Source organism: Puma concolor, chromosome D2 (assembly GCF_028749965.1).
Source record: "Puma concolor isolate L17-30 chromosome D2, mPumCon1.1.hap2, whole genome shotgun sequence".
Taxonomy (NCBI): domain Eukaryota; kingdom Metazoa; phylum Chordata; class Mammalia; order Carnivora; family Felidae; genus Puma; species Puma concolor.
This window is the reverse complement of record NC_141677.1, coordinates 24,659,095-24,676,292: the sequence shown is the minus strand read 5'-3', so window position 1 is coordinate 24,676,292 and position 17,198 is coordinate 24,659,095. Positions and strand designations below refer to the sequence as shown.

Genomic DNA, 17,198 nt, shown 5'->3' with positions numbered 1-17,198 from the left:
TTGGAAGCTTAACCAACTAAGTCACCCAGGCGCCCCCAAATTTGGTATTTCTGATGTCTTTGGTTTTCATCTTAGCACTCAGAAGAATTCTACCTTTGATTACATAATATATCTATGTGATTTTCAGCATGAAAATAATGTTGCTTTTTAATGATGGAGTAAATTAGGACAAGAGAAGGCCATAATCTTTCCATGCCTTTGTGAACTGCAAGAGATTTAAACTCTCCATCTTTAACTTAAAAGATGAATAATGATTTAGCTTCCCAATGATGTTATTTTATGGATGAGGATTTTTTCTCCCAAAATATTCTCTGTGGGGATCAGCGTATCTCAGTTTGAGATGGATGGAGGAACGCTATCCGTTACACCTTTCTGTGGGTTCCTCTATGTAACCCACAAGAGGCAGGACACAGAAGACCAGGTTCCGATGAAAGGTTACTGACATGTCGGTGGACTACAGGCCAGCAGAGGAAATGGCCCAGTACAAACATGCTGCCGACTGTGTGTGTGGCCACAGGGCCTGCATATACAATCAATCAATAAATGAACTTCCCAAAGATGTGCTTCCCAAAGTTTGGGTGATAGATCTAAAGAAGTTGGGAAAGAGCAGTCTCCAAGAGACCATACAGAGAGAGCCCAAGGTGCCCGGATGCAGGCCTCACATTTACTCCCATCAAGAGCCCGGTGGCAAAAGTGGAAATCCTGAGGTGAGTTCCTACTGGGTCAGTTCAGGGAAGAGGCTGGGCGCTCAGACACGACAGCCATTTGTCGTGTTCATAGTCACAGTGCTCGCTGTAGGTGGATGACTATGGGCAAATTACTTACCCTTTCTGAGCTCCAGTTTCCTCATCTACAAGGAGTTTTAATGGAAAAATGAAACAAGGTGTATGAAGAACTCAGTGGCTTGTTTGCATTGCAACAAAGGATCAACAGACATTACTCTCACAAGGTCACTAACTCAGAGCATGCAAACAGTCCATTTTTCATCCACCAACATTGACATCCCCAGATCTAAGCTGCTTACTTAAGAAGATGCTAAACCTGGTAAAGACCATTGCTCCTTGGTTCCCTTATATTCCCCAAATTAATGGAAGCTTGACTTACTTCCTGGATATGACTTGGCTTAAACACATGGATGGAGTGGCCATCTTTCAGGAATCAGACATGTCAAAAGTGAGGGAGCATGGTTGGGACCTCAAGGATTAAAGAAGTCAGTAGGATGTTTTCCTACTATACAGTGAAACATCTTCCCATTCGGGCCTCTGTGAAATAGAAGGGATGATGGACTAAGGCATGCTCTTAGAAGCCAGAAGGTCTGGGCTTGAATTGTAGCTTTGCCCTAAATGCTCTAGATGAACTTAGGCAAGTTGTTTAACTTCTCTCAGCTTTAGTTTCCACATCTGTAAAGAAGAAATAACATAACCCCAGAGGGTTGTTATGAGAAGATTATATATGTGGCAGCACTTAGCACAGTACCTGGGTTACACAAACACACACACACACACACACACACACACACATACATGGAGGAGGAGATGGGGAGGAGGAATTGTAAATGAATCCTCCTGGCTCATGGAAACTAGTCCCATTACTTTGCAGCCTCAGTTTCCCAGGACAAAGTGTGGACACCCCCACCCATGGGATCCTGACCCTCTTGCTCTGGGCAGGCCTGTTTGCTGTTCCACACAGAGCAGTGTCCCACCCGCACACAGATCAGAAGCCAAAGTTGGAAATCAGTCCCAACATGTTCTTGAAATCTGCAACAAATTTGGTGCTCTCATTCAGCCCACAGGCACCACTGTAATAAGTGCTTGCTGGCCCCACCCGGGTCTGAGGTGGAGGGCTGGCTGTAGGGACCCCAGGAGAGGAGAACGGAAGGGAAGGGCTTAGGGACAGAAATATGTGCTCTATGGAAGATCTGAGCCCTGCTAAGGAGATTCCAGACCCTCATCCTTCTCTGTATTAGGCAACCAGGAAAAAATCCCACCTCGCCCTGAAGGTAGATGGGGTGGGTAGGAAGAGAGGAAGTAAGGAGTGTTGACAACACAAGCGAGTTTCAGGAGGTTATCTGTGCGAATACTGAACACCGACCCGCCTGAGCTGGGAAGGAGCCACCCAGTGATGGAGAGCTGAGGTGCTGGAATGAGCTGGGCCTGGTTCAAACCTTGTGTCTACTACTCACTTCCCCAGGAGCCTTGGGTCACGCATTTAGCCTTTGTATGCCTGTGTCTGTCTCTCCAGGGTGTTATGGGGGTACGTGGGCTAAAAGCATTTGAGGCTCTGGGCGAGGGGCTGACGTGTGGAACCCATATAGAAGAGACTTGATACATCCCGTGAGAATGGACTTTGGAGTCGGATGCACAGCGATCCCACCCGTCAGCATCAGTAGTGATGTTAGCGGCACGGAGGTTCCCTGCTTGTGAAGTGCTTTCATATAGCGACAACACTGATGGGAGACCAGGCCGGACTTATTCATCCCCAGTTTACAGATGAGTTAACTGAGGCTTGGAGGCTGCAAACCCACATGTCTTTACTCCACGTGCAGTGTTATGTGTCAATTAATTCATTTTATAAAGTAGGAGTCATTTCAAATACACAAAATGTGTCATAGTACATCCCTACTTTGTTTCCACTTAAATTCAGTGAATGTTAACCTTTGCCATCTTGCCTCAGATGTCAAAAGAACTAAATTTCACAGGCAGTAAAAGGCCTCCTCTTCCCCCATCAGATTCTCCTCCTGTAAATAATCTGATGTTGATGTGCTGCTGTTTATGTCTTTATACATTCATTAAATATATTCATTACAGTATTACCCTACTTATGTTTTTAATTCTTATACTATGAGAACTTTTTTGTAATTTTTTTTTCACTCAACATTAAGTTTTTCATCACTTCTTTACATTGATGCATAGACAGTTGGCCTCGTAGGGGTGCCTGGTTAGGCCTCCGACTTCGGCTCAGGTTATATCTCATGGCTTGTGAGGTCAAGCCCCATGTTGGGCTCTGCACTGACATCTCACAGCCTCTGAGCCTGTCTCCCTCTCTGCCCCTCCCCCCACTTGTGTGCGTGCATGTGTGCGCTCTCTCTCTCTCAAAAATAAACATTTAAAAAGTTAAAAAAAATTAATTGCAACTACCGTGTATTATTCCATATACTTATTTACCCTTTCTTCATTAATGGAATTTTATTCTGTTTTGTGTCTCTGTGTCCCTCTGTGTGTGAGGGAAATCAACGTTGCAACACGCCCCTTTTAATACAAGTTGTGAAGGTTCTCTGCATACATCTAGAAGTGTTCTTGCTGAGTTTGTAGTAAGCACATCTACAGCTTTACTAGATTCTGCCAAATTGCTTTCCAAGTCATTTTGTTAAATTGACCATTAGGTAACTTTTTTTTTTTTTTTTTTGTTTTTATTTTATTTTTTTTATTTTTTTATTTTTTTATTTTATTTATTTTTTATTTATTTATTTTTTTTTTTTGGTAACTTTTGGTTTTATTGCTACTCTGAAAGGAATTTTTTTTTGAGTATCATTTCCATTGTTGCTGGTAGATAAAAATGTTATGGACTGGGGTATTTTCATCTTACATACAGCAAATGTACTGAGCTCTCTCATTCTTTCTAAAAATTTATCTGTAAATTCTCTTGGATTTTTCTGGATAAATAATCATATTGTTATGAAAATTTTCAATTTTATTTCTTTCTCTCTAAACTTTACGCTTTTTTATTTCCTTTCCCTGTCATACCACAGTGCATAGGACCTAGAGTGCTATGTTAAATAAAAGCAATGACGTGATGGTAAATGTCTTTGTGTTCCGAATTTTTAAGAGGGTGAAAAGCAAGTAAAACAAATTCGATGATAGAAATTAGGACAGTGATTACCTCTTGGGTCAGAGCAGGTCAGTTGACTGGAAAGTGTCATGAGAAAACATTCTGCCAAAATAGAGGTATACTATATTTTGTTCTTGGTCATGCTCATATGGCTGTGCACATGCGTCAAAGTTCATTGAACTGTACCCTTAAGATTTGTACGTTTTACTGCCATTTGCCCATTTCCTTCCTGATTTCTAGGAGCTCTTTATACATTACACAGATTAGCCCTTTTTGATGTGAATTGCAGTATTTATCGGCAATGTAAAATTTGCATTTTGAATTTGCTTATATTTTGCACATAGAGATTCAGTTTTTACATAGGTAGTCATCTTTTATAGTTTGTGAATTTGGAATCACAGTTAGAATGGCTTTCCCCGCTCCGGGAGTATAGAACAATTCTCTCACGTTTTCTTCTTTGAAATTCATCTGTGCATTGTTGTGTACTGTTCCAGGTTTCCACCCACCTTAATCATTTTCCAGATGGCTTTCATATGTTATTATAGTAATAGGAGTTTTAATGTTTCACCAACTTGACATCTCTAGGATGAACCCTTCTTGGGCATGGTAGAATACTGCTTTTAATACATTTCAAATGCGTACATCCTTTTAGTATATTGTGCATGCACATATATGTAGAAGACGTATTTATATGTGTGAATACGGATGTACATTTATAAACATAAATTTTTATATTTTTCTGATATTTTACTTGGGATTGCTGCATCTGGTTTAGAAGTGAGATTGATCTGTATTCTTTTTTTCTTTCACTGTCGTCCTTTCTTGAGTTTGGTTAATGAGGTCAAAATAAACCCACAAAAAGAACTGAGTAGTTTTCCTCTTTTTCAATTCTCTGACGCAGTTTTTAAAACCATCTTGGCCTGGTGCTTTTTTGTGGAGAACTATGCGACACCTGATCAAATCTTCAGTTGTTATTTGAGTTTTATATTTCTTAGGAAATTTTTGTTCATTTCTAGCTTTGTAGAAAATGGCTCCTTTCATCTAACTTTTCCAATGTATAAGCTTAAAGTTAATGCTGTCCTCTAATAATTAAAAAAAATATGTCCTTTTTTTCCCTTTTATAATACTATTTCTTGATGTCTTCTCTCTTTTTTGCCTCATTAATTGACAAACAACTTTAGGGTGTTATGTGACATTTTTGGCTGATAGCTTGAATTTCTATGTCAGGGTGGCAGGAAGCAGGAGAAGAGTTGCACACAGTAAGAAAAACCTGCCGTTTTGTTGTTTTTGTTAATGTTTTACTTATTTTTGAGAGAGAGAGACAGAGACAGAGACAGAGTGTGAGCGGGAGTGAGAAAGAAGGAGACACAGAATCCGAAGCAGGCTCCAGGCTCTGAGCTGTCAGCACAGAGCTTGGCATGGGGCTCGAACCCACGAACTGTGAGATCATGACCTGAGCTGAAGGACGCCTAATAGACTGAGCCACCCACGTGCCCCAAAACCTGCCCGTTTTGATTGGTTATCAAAAAGCTCAGTGATGGCTTTATTTCCCTCAACTATAGAATAGGAATACAGTATCTACCTCATGGGATCCTTGAAGATGGAATGAATGAATACCAAGCAACCAACCAGCCAACAAACAAAACAAAACATTTAAAGCATAAAACATATGGAGTTCTCACTGTACACCGTTGGGTGTTTGTTGTTTTCATTATGTGTAAAGGAGAAATAAAGGGACATACCCAGGTCTGAGGTACAAAGACCAGGACACTGAAAATATTTTGTCATGGATTCCTCCACACTTGGTCCCTGGGCCCCTCTCTCTCTTCTTGATAATATCCCTCGTGCTGAATACTCTCCCGGTGTCCAGAGTTAATTTCAAATTCCCAAGGGGTGAAGCAGCATGGCTTGAACACGGCCACACAAACATTGCAGAGACTTTCTGGAAGTTGTGCTCCAGCCTTACACAATCAGATTTAACATAAAAAGCAGGACTGGATTACAAAATGCCGTAATTGCAGACTTCTTTCTTAATGCCCTCTCAATGATTTATTAGTTCATTCAGTTAAGTATTTCAATGCCTGTGATGTGTTAATCCCGAGCGAAAAATAGTGTCAAATCTATAGCCACCCCCAACTGATTAACGAAGTTTTGCCAAGAAAAGACTCAATGTTGACTGCTTTAGTGTTCATGTTAACGTTTATATGCAGATATTGACCTATCTGTAACAGAGTCTATCTGTATGTGAACACTAACCAATTAGACCTTCTGGAGCTGTGCTGTTCAACGTAGGAACCACTAGCTACAGGGGGCTATTTAAATTTACATGAATAAAAATGAAATACAATTAAAGAGTCAGTTCCTTCATCACACTAGGCACCTTTCAAGGGCTCAGTAGCCACACTGGTGGGTAGCTACAGTATTGGAAAGCTTTGAATTATAAAATATTTCCATCATCCCAGGAAGTTCCACTGGACAGTTCTGTTCTAGAAAGAGTTTCAACAATAATTAAAATAGTACTAGTTCTTGTATGGATGCCTCAGGGAACAGATCACCTTGTCCTTCCTCGGTTGGCTGAATGCCTAGGGTTAAGGCTAGCATGATTAAAAATAGTTCGTTCTTTTAAGCAGGTTAAACAAATACTTTGGAATGTTTTTTATCCTAGGACTTAGCCTGGAGATTCCAAAATCCAGGAATTCTGAATTGGCAAAGCCTAAATTAACATGATTTACTATACTCCCTAGGCCAAGCTTGAAGACTATGCTTTCTTTCACATTATTCCTGGCCAGAGGTCACCCCTCACCCCACTCCTGCCTCCTGCCACTTATATACTTGTTGTTGTAAATGATCACCCATTTCCTGGTCACTATCAGCCCTCAAACATTTGTCAACTTTGGCCACTTTCCTAGAATAAATCATTGGGCATTTTCATTGCTTTTGCACTATGAGTGACATCTTTAGCAAAAGCACCCTCCTTCCCAACAGTATTTGCCAGCTAGGCCTGGTAAAAATAGATAACTTATCATGATGTTTCCTGTTGTGTATGATTCAAGTATCAGATCTATAAATGCTGAATGTGTCATAGATGGAAGAACATTTTTTTTTTTTTTTTTATGTACTCATAGCAGTTCACATGATATGGTGAAATACACATGAATCAGAGTGAAGGCAAGGAGACCCTGAGGCTACCGGTCCTGTGTTTGGAGTGTTTGGATTAACAGAGGGATAACAGCCAGCAAGAAAAGGGAGTAGCCCAGAACATGTTGCTGTGATTCCTGCTGGTCTGAGAGGGTGAGCAGGGTCCTTTCCATGGTAAGAAAAAGGTTCTAGTGTCTTTTATAAAAATATATGTGTTTCCCCACCCCTAATCCCCCTCAGAGTTGTGGCCACATGCTTGCTAGCAGATTACTCTCTCCTGTCTATTCCGAGTCCATCCTGACCAGATGGTGGGGGTTGTAAAGCAAGACCCTCACCAAAGACTGTCCACCTTCTCCCCTGCCCTAATCTCCATTAAGAAGGGAGCACATAGGGTACTACTTTGTGAATGCCTCATTTCAACTAATAATAAGCTGAGCAAAACCAGGGGGAAGCCTGAAGGCAGAGGATTAAGGGGACAAAAGATCAGAAATCTTTGTCCATCATCAGCACAAGTCAGAATACGCTGTTTGCCTAGCTTTTCACCCCTCCCTGAGTATCCATCAATTGTCCCATTTAATCCATTGCTGTCTCTTCACCCTTCTTTCTAACCATCTCTGAATGGTGTCCACTCTACCATTCCACCACCCCAACTGAAATGACTGCCATCTTGGTATTAGATTGCTCACAGTCTGCCTTCACACAGCAGCCAGCGACACCAAAAGAAATCTGAACACATTACCTCCCTGCTTAAACCTCTTCTTGCTTAGGAAAAAGACCAAAATGCTCAGCCTGGTCTGTTATGGTCTACCTAACTGGCCCCTGCTATACTCTTTCACCTCACCTCAACCTCATGCCCTGGACCTTGTCAATTATGCTTCTGTCACGCAGGTTTTTTTTTTTTTTTTTTTTTTTTTTTTTTTTTTTTAATACCTATGATAAACCAAATTTGTCCCTGCTGCCGGGCCTTTGCACATGCAGTGCCCTGTGTTTGGACTCCTCTTTTTCCAATTCCCTCTCACCTGGTCAACTCATGCTCCTTCTTCACATGAAGAAGTTGAATCACCACTTCCTCTTCATGTATCACTTTGTTACCATACTCCTCTCCCTGGGAACTAGGTCAGGTCAAGGTTTTGTATTTATATGACTGACTACTTGATTAACTGTTTCTCATAAGATTTATAAGTTCCAGAGACAATATTTACCTTTTACTCACCATTGTATTTCCAGCTCCTAACACTAAGCCCGGCAGTTCAGGCATGAGTAAATCTTTGTTGACCAAGTAAATAGACAGTGACTTTTGTTATCTGCCAGGAGTGGAGCGTGGCATACAAAGGAAGTCATAGACTTAAGAGCTCTGGGTTCAAATCCTAACTCAGTTTGTTAGGTGACCTGGGGCAAATTGCCCTCTCTAAGCTTTAGTTTTCTCATCAATAAAACAGGCGTACCTGTATTCACGCGTGGGTGTGAAGACTGTATGTCACTTGGGCACCCAGCAAATTCCCAACAAAGTAGACACCATCATCACCATTACCAATTATCATCATCATCACCGCTATTATCCAATTTGGCGACAACGGGGTGCAAAAAAGTCCTGAGGCCACAGGACTCCTCAGGAAGAAGTAACAGATTGCTCACACCCGAAAGGAAACAGATAGTAACATTTTTTATTAAATATTACAGTGGATCAAAAAGTACAAAATATCTCTTGCCTGCTATGTGATTGGGAAACTATTGGCACGTAATACAGTATCAAAAGCAGTAATAAGTACAATTTGGAAAACATACAAAATTGAGTGTTTATAGTTTTGGCTCAGCATTCTTCTGGTAGTGTTTAAACTAATGCAAAGGTTACTCAATAACCTCTCCATTGGGAAACTATGTAATATCACTGGGCCATGTTGCTATATACAAATAATCACCTTACAGAGCATAGAGGTTACATAGCTGGAATCACCAAAAGTATACAATATTTACAACACAGGAAAGTTTAAAAAAGTATAAACAGCCAAGAGATTATGCTGCTATTTTCAGACATATTTCAACCATGGGGAGACAAGCAGAATATCAAATACATCAACAGCCAACACTGGAATTTAAGTGCTCAAGATACTCATTGCAATGGTGTGGGTCTCACTGGGGCAAACTTGTTCCCATTTCTCTTTAAATCTGGGACAAGAGTAAAACTGGACCAGATGGGACTTGGCTGACCACCACCAAATGTGACTTTGTGGGACAACAAGTGAAGAGAAAGAAATGGTTCTCTTTGAAGGCACACTACATAAAATATTTTTGTGGGATCACCTCGAAATTTCCATCAGACACACCAACACAGTGAAATACAGTACTTGAGAATTCATGCACCAGGTCAGAAAGTTGTAAAGTCAACATTGAGTTTTAATAAACCCTTCTGTATATGCCCTGATAAACAAGTGAACTTAAGAGCTTCTAGCTAGTAAATAAATAAGTCAGTCCTGTGGCAAATATTACAAGTTCCAATCACTTACTAGAAGAATACTTAATTCTGAATCTCAGTTGGGCTGGGGTTTTGTTGTTGTTGTTGTTTTGTTTTGTTTTCTCTGTCTCTCTTTTTTTTTAAGTTGCCAAATGTTAAACCAGAAGTTGCATGGAAAGGTTTTTTTCTTTCTTTTTAATATTATTTAGAATCTCCAAGTGTCCAGTAAATCACGGACTTAGTGCTATTTTGAATTGCAACATTTCTTGGAAGCCACACTCAGTAAATAGATTTATGACTCCATTGCCAATTAGATTCCACAGTTTCCTTTACTAAACTACCAATAACAATGCTTTGATTGCACAAAGAAAGGCTTGGGCAATTCCATTCAATAATAAGGCCCCTTGAACTCAAACAATGCAAACAAAGCCCTATTTAAGACTTTTTAAAATGTAGTTCTCAGCCAATGAAGAATTCAATGGTTTTTTTGAAAGATTTCCAAGATCTCTGTTCGGAGTTTTAAAACAAATAACACACTGCTTCTGTTGGGAATGTATACCCCCATCTCTCTTTATTTGTCCTGATGTTTTGCCGAGGGTATGAGCTTCCTCAGACAGAAACAGTGAGTCTCCTCTCGGAAGAGATGAGGAAAACAAAAGCTGGACTATGTTAACATTGTTTGAAAATGGTGTGATCGAATTCCAACATGATGAAACCAGACTGAAATCATTGTAGCGGGGAAAACAAATGCCCCATATTCCAAACGGATAGGTGAGCTCCACCAGGGACAGACGGCCCCCACTCCTTTGAGAAACAGACTCCTAGAGACCATGTGCTAGGGTCTAGCCCGTGTTCTGCTGCAGAAACACTGGAGTTTCCTTTTTCTTCCATGGCCTCTGATTCTGTGACCATTCAATCTAGTGCAACTTGCTTATATGTGTCCTGGCTAGCAATTTGCCAGCTGGAATTGAGATTTTTTCCCCCTCCATCTTGTGCAATAGCAGGATAATCTGCACTCACACATTTATAATCTATATTCTACTAGTCTATCTATGGTATATATATATATATATATATATATATGTAAAATTCCACAGGAAGGTAAATAATTAATTGAAGCAAATGGAACTCTTAACACTAGATCTCTACATTCTTTTGTTTCCACCTTTGGATATTAAGTATGTTACATTGAATATTTGGCTTCATGTCATGGAGACGCTTCAATACAAATGTATGGCATGCATGGCTTTAAGAGCCGCAGTGTCCTTGTTTACCAGTTGTGATTATTTTGCAGTCGAGTTACCTATTTAGAAGTTGAAAATTGTCATCAAAATTTTCATAGAATTAAATATCTCAGAGGTAAAGGACTGGTTAACTGTGGTTCTAATGTCTACTGGTAGTGTTGGGGGAGGGAAAGGTTGGCTGGGGAGTTCACCCAAGCAGTCTTATCAGCAGGGATGGGACTTGGAAAGAAAATCCACTCTGTATTGACTGACTTTTAACACACTTAGAAAATGCATCCACCTCGATGTTACATCCCAGCAGCGCATGGAATAAAGTGGCGAGAATGACCATACACATTCTCCACATCTTTTGACTGCTTGAACAACTTGGCCATTTCTTCCAACAATAAAAGAAATCGTAAAGTGGACTGTCTTGCCAGGTGGTTAAAAACATGACACGACCCACCAGATGTGCGTGCATACTCCCAAAACTAACGCCCCATAAACCCAAAGAAGAGGGCTTTCTTTTGAAATGGGTAATCCAGGATGCCAATTATCCCACAGAGATGTGGCCTGGGAGGCTCTTCTTGAGAACAAGAAACCAACTTGATGAAGGCCATGTGACTACCTATTATTACTCAAAAGACCGCGACCCAGAGAAGGTATCAGGTGCCCGGGCCTCCAGCTGCTCCTTTTCTTCCGGATAGTGGGGCTCCTTCTTCTTCCCCAACCCCCTTTCCCACACTGTTTAAAGGGATCGGTGCCAACACCAATGTAAATCATTTTGGCTTCTGTTCTAATTTCTGAAATTCCTAAAATATCTGCGCAGCCCACAAATATGTCCTCTAGACTCTTGTTGTTCAGCAGCTTGCTGCCAGTGAGGTTTTTGTTTTTATGATTCCTCTGGTATGTAGGACAGTTTCACAGCCTAGATAAGGTAAGGACAATGCTCGATATTTTCACATAACCCAATACTTCAAAGCAAAGCATTTGGCCGGGTAAGCAGTGTATAAGCTCTTTCGACTATGCCATTTATGAGGAACAAAATCCTTAAGTTGCGGATCTGCAAAGGAACATTCTTTGCACTATTGTGTGCTCAACTGTTTCTTTTTCATTTGTTCCACTAGAATCAGTTGCTTCAATTTGTAAACAATAACTTTACCACCCAAAGCTGCTCAAAATGATAAGATGTGGAAAAATTACAAACACACATCAACAACTAGGACAGTCAGTCAGCCTTTAAAAAACAAAACAAAATAAAACAAAACAAAACAAAAGACCTGCAAACAAAAGCGATACTGTTTAAAAAAAAAAAAAAAAAAAGAAAAAAAAAAAAGGACAAGAAGGAACCGGGAGAAAATGGAACTACCTGTATATAAATTAGGTGAGCAAACAGTGATACGGGTAGTTTTAAGAAGCAAATATATACAGTCATTTTAACAGTGTTTACTTCTCTGGATTGTTTAATAGTGTCAAAATGAAAGATCTACTGAAGTTTCACTATACATTGCATTGATTGAACCTTGGAGAGTTTTGTGGGAAGAGGGGCATCCCTTGGCAAATGTTTGCCAGTCTTCCTTGCCCCTTCCTTTGAAATGCCTGCCCCCTCCCCCTTTTTTCTTTTCTTTTTTTTTGTTTTCTTTTTTCTTTCTTTCTTTTTTTTTTTTTTTTTTTTTTTTTTTTGCCCAGATTGTTCCTGACCATCCTCAAGACGGGGTCCTCTAAATTCTTCCTGGATACACAAAAATCCCTTCACAAGACCCACATGCAAAGGGAACCATCTAGGCGCCAGGGCATCTGGGTTGGAAGGGGCTGGAGACCGACTAGCCAAGGCTGGAGTCGTCCCAGGAAAAATCAGGTATGTTCACCTCCCTTCTCGGCATGTTCAGCCCCTTTGGCTGGGACTGATCTTACCCCCGGATTAGAAGAAATACTGACTTCTAATTCTATAAGCCATCACCCCCAGGGTAAGGAGTGCAGCTCTGGGCTTACAGTTTTGTACTGGGGTGTACGGACGACAGCTGAGAAGACGGAAAGGCAGCTTGAGGATTTATAGCAGCTAGAGGGTAAATGCTGTTGTGCAAAAGGTCCCCGTACGAACTTCCTACAGGTGTGGCCGCAGCCAAGTGTCTGTAAAGCTGCTGAGAATTTGTCGGCGACGTGAAGATTCCTCTCTGCATCACAAGCGAGTGGAAAGCCAGGGGCTGCATGAGTGGAGAAAGCACGGTCTGGTTTTTCAAGTACTGCAGAGAATGGGAATAGCCGGCCGGGAGCCTGGAGTTGAGGCCCGAGCCACACAGGCTCCCGGAATACAAACCCGGGAAGATGGGGGACGAGAGCGGAAGCTTGTGGCCCTCCGATGGGCCCCCCGAGTGCGCGCTGTGTGCCGCCTTGCCGCCTTCGCTCTCCGGCTCCGAGGCCTTCTCCTTCGCACAGGCCTCCTTGGATGGGTCCAGGGGCGACACCGCCCGCGCCTTCTTCCCAGCAATCACGAGGTCCAAGTCCTCCAGGCTGCGCTTTATGGGGCGCGCGGCGCCAATGTTCTGGGGGCTCGATTTCCGGTGCAGGACGGGGTGGACCATGCCCTCGATCTTCCTGAAGTTCTCCAGTCTCACGTGGTGAGGTTTTCCCGACCTGGAGAGCGATTCGGGGTACTTTTTAGGGGCCGACATGGTCATGGGCGATACCCGGCAGGCTTTGGGGTGGCAGTCTCGCCCCTGGCTGTTGAGGACCTGGAAGTGGGGGGCGCCCTTGCTCTCCTGGGGCCCTGGGGCCGAGTGCGCCAGGCCCAGGACCTTGCCCGTGGGCTTGTGCAGGTTCTTGGGAAGGCTCAGGTCCGTCGGCTGATCATCCGTGGGTGCTTCCGCCGTGGCCGACTTTTTGTCTTGCAGATGTAGCGACGCGAGATAATTCCCGTGGAGCTTGTCTTGGTGTTTGTGGGAAGGGAAAGAGCTGTTTTCTGATTCCCTGTACATGTCCCTGCAAGGGTACTTGGCTGTCTGCTCGTTGTGAAGATGGTGTTCAGTGTGTCTGTAGAGGCTGTGGAGATGAGGAGAGGAGTAGAAGTCAGCCAGGAAGCTAGGCATGTGGGAGTGAGGGAGCGCCCTTTTCTCCAGAAGCTTCTCCTTGCCCTCCTGAATTTCTTGCTTCAGGACGTAGGAGTCAGCAAGGGGGCTAAGGTGATGCTTGGAGAGACTGCAGCGGTAGGGATCTGATCGACCCAGCTTGTCATGCTTAAAGATGTCACTGATGCTCTTTCTGTCCTCCGAGGGCTTGCTTCTGAAACTCTGCACGTGCTGAATCACTGACGGGCGGCTAACGGCCATGTGGTCGGTACTCTGGCCATGGTGGGCCTGGGACAAACCCGAACACAGGTCATCCCTGGCAATGAGTTTCTTTTTGCTGATCAAAGGGGGTGGGGAGCCATAGGGGTAGCTGCCGGAGAGGCTGGCCCCACTGACTTGGGACAAAAGTTTCTTCTTGGCCAGTGGGGACATGATGCCTGGGTTGCCCCTTGAGTAGAGCAGAGGGGTGTAATTGAGCCCGTGGTTCTCATTCATGGGCCCAGTCAGGTCTTTGTCTTTGAACATGTCAAATGACTGAACCACGAGGACCTTCGGGGTCTGCTTTAGGGCATTGTGGATGTCATCGCTGCCCAGCTGGTCCACCTTCACGGTGCAGTTGGCAATGTAATCCGCCATTGCGGGTAGCTTGTCATCCTCTATCTCATTCTGGTTTGCCAGGGGTGGCTGCGTGGTGGGGAAGCCAGGGAAGGGCGCTTCTTGGAGGTCATTTTCAGGGCTCTCTGTAAAACAGCAGGGCTGGGGTTCTTGTTTCGAGTCCACAAGAGCGCTGGGAGAGGTGAGTGGCTGTTTGCCGGCCCCGGGGACAGGGGCTGGACCCCTTTCGGGGGCCGGAGGGGCACTCGGGAGTGGAGGAGGAGGCCCCTTCTCTCCCACCTCTTCCACCACCTTCTCACTGTCGGCACCTTGATCTATGTCATTGTCCTTTTCTGGGTCTGCCCTAGACCCCAGGGGTCTCGCTGCAAAATCCTGGTACCCTTCCATTTTTTTCTTCACATCTGCTGCCGGGAGAGGCTCCGTGATGCTCTTCTGATTTAAAGTCTCTTGTTCCTTCTCTGGCTCTGATGAGACCTGATAAAATATTTCAAAAGACAGTCAGAAGGAAGCCAAATGCGTTGACACATTTTGCTATGAAACAAAATATTACACGCAGCAGTTTTTCTTGAAAACAGGCTTGTCAATCAGCTCAGGGAGTTTCTGTAAAGCTTTATTCCGCGCCCCCCCCCCCCATCACAGCTCTAAACAAAGAAATCTAAATTACAGAAACATGAGGGTAGATAGGCGCTCTAGTCCCTTGTGAGACACCTATCAAATAGCAAAGTGTATACGATCTTATCATTCCTCGATTCTAATATATAGGTTAATTCTGAGGTTGTTTTTTTGTCAAATCAGTCAATTATCCAAATGGGTTTTAAATTACATGCTGCGCTTTATGACACTTTGGAGAAAGATTTTTTTTTTTTTTGAAAGCATCTCTCTTTCAAAAACCAACCAACCCCATATCAACAACAGGCAACAAACTTCCTAGAACCCCTTGCCTTTCTTTGAGACAGCAAATCTCATCCTAATGTGTTCAGTATGATGCCTAAAATTAGCAATGCTTAAGTGTTAATTTCTACTCGGTGCCATATGACATGCAGATAATGCTAAAATATTAAAAAATTATGCGGATGCAACACCAGCCTGTCTACCTGAGGGACAGAGGACTCAAAGTCCTTCTAGGCTGCAGCAAACTATATTTCTATTAAAGCTGAAAATGAAGTTATCAAAATTCAGGCAGTGAGCACCACCACAAATACAGCTTTTCTGTTCACTGAAATACACTGTGGTCAATGAGATGGGTGTGCACTTTATGTGTCCCTATTGACAGAAGTTGTGGGCACAATTTGACCCATTCATTGCATTATATAGCTGTGCAAAGTTTGACCTTAGAAGGTCATTTTAACTTTCCATCTGTGACCCAGCTGGCTGACAAGCCTTTTCAAAACTGTCACTCTGCCCTGACGTGTCTAAGAGGAGAACAGTCACAAAACAGTTGTATTGAGCTGGTCTTTTTTCCAACCCCTGCCCACCGCACCCCCCCCCCCCCCCCCCATCATCTCATCCCTTGAATGTTGTTCCTCTTTGTTAAGAAAAGAAGTATCAACCACATTAACATCTTCGGGTAGGACTGAGGATGCTGGTGTAGGGGTGCACAGAAAAAATATTTTAAAGAAATCAAACCCTTTCAGAGGTATTTCTCCTTAAATCTACTTGAAGATAACTCTGTCTTTTAGGGACGTGTAAGACCTAATAGCTTTTGCTTCTCTTCTCTTTCTTTCTTTTTTTTTTTTTTTTTTGTACTAATAGTTGCCTTTTCCAGTACAAATATCATTACTTGTTCTACATTAACAATCATCATTGGTCCCCTGAGCTTATACATTACATGAAAATACAGAAAAATGAGTACAGCAAGGGAAAAAGGCAAATTGCATTTAAATGTCAGTTTCTGATGGGGCTGTGGTTTGAAGTAAAGCTACAGGGGATACTCAATCTCACTGAAGTTTCTGGGACGTAGGTCTTCGGTTACATGGAGTTTTATGGTTTTGTTTGTAAAACAGGTTTAGAGGGTCTCTGGAAGCTAGGCAGAAAAAAGTAAAGGACCGTTTTTCCTGGGATGGCATTTTATGATCTGCCTTGATGTGTTAAATGGTACCTTCCCACCATGCCATTTGCAATCCAATTACCTGAAGATAGTGGGTCTGACTGGAAGGGCTTTATAAGCCCTCCTGTCTCCATTGAGTTCACTGCTTCATATTGAAAACATCAAGAAAAACAACAATAAAATCCAAACTCCAAACACACAGTCACCGAGGAGAAATATACCTGGCCAAACACATGAGTCTGTGTTGGAGGTGGGCAGCAGTTCTTACTCTAAGGTCAGCCTTGGAGAGGGTATGAGAGTCCAGGTAGTTCAGATGACCTGACCATGATAACCTCTGATACTCCAACATTACAGTGCCTTGAGGCACTGGGGCCTAGGAGAAACAGGGAGCCTGAAGGCCTTAAGAATTTCTGTGATCTGGAGGGAGTCAGGCTCTACTCTTGGCAACAATCATTCCCCAAGCTGAGGGGCTTCAGGGCAGCGGGCTGAGGACTCCTCCCCCACCTCACAAAACAACCATTTCAAACTTCATCCCCAAAGTGGAGCCACTCAAAGGTCAGCTGGCCCCGTGGCCTCAGTTTGTCCTCTGGTGCTTTGGCGATGCTGTACATATGGTATCTAATAGAACTCACTGATCCAAAACCCTATAATAAATCACCAGGCCAACGGGATAAAGGAAGAATGGAATGTCAGCCTTAACTTGGAATTTCCTTGCTTTTGGCCATTTATGTTGCAAGCTTGCAGATGTTTAGAAATCTCTGCATCATTCCCCCCCCCATTTTTTTAATTACTAAAGCTTAGAATAATTACGAAACAAAAATAAAAAATAA

The 17,198-nt window shown here is 42.8% G+C and overlaps 1 protein-coding gene across 2 annotated transcripts in view; it reads right to left on the bottom strand.

The window, feature by feature from the left end:
- Window positions 1–8,612: 8,612 nt before the first annotated feature.
- Window positions 8,613–17,198, bottom strand: part of ARID5B (AT-rich interaction domain 5B) — a 180,837-nt gene continuing 172,251 nt past the window's right edge. For both annotated transcript variants that reach the window (XM_086679800.1, XM_086679801.1), the window contains one exon: window positions 8,613–14,795. In XM_086679800.1, coding sequence (XP_086535926.1) covers window positions 12,630–14,795 — 2,166 coding nt within the window. In that variant the 3' untranslated portion in view covers window positions 8,613–12,629. The remainder of the gene's footprint in view (window positions 14,796–17,198) is intronic.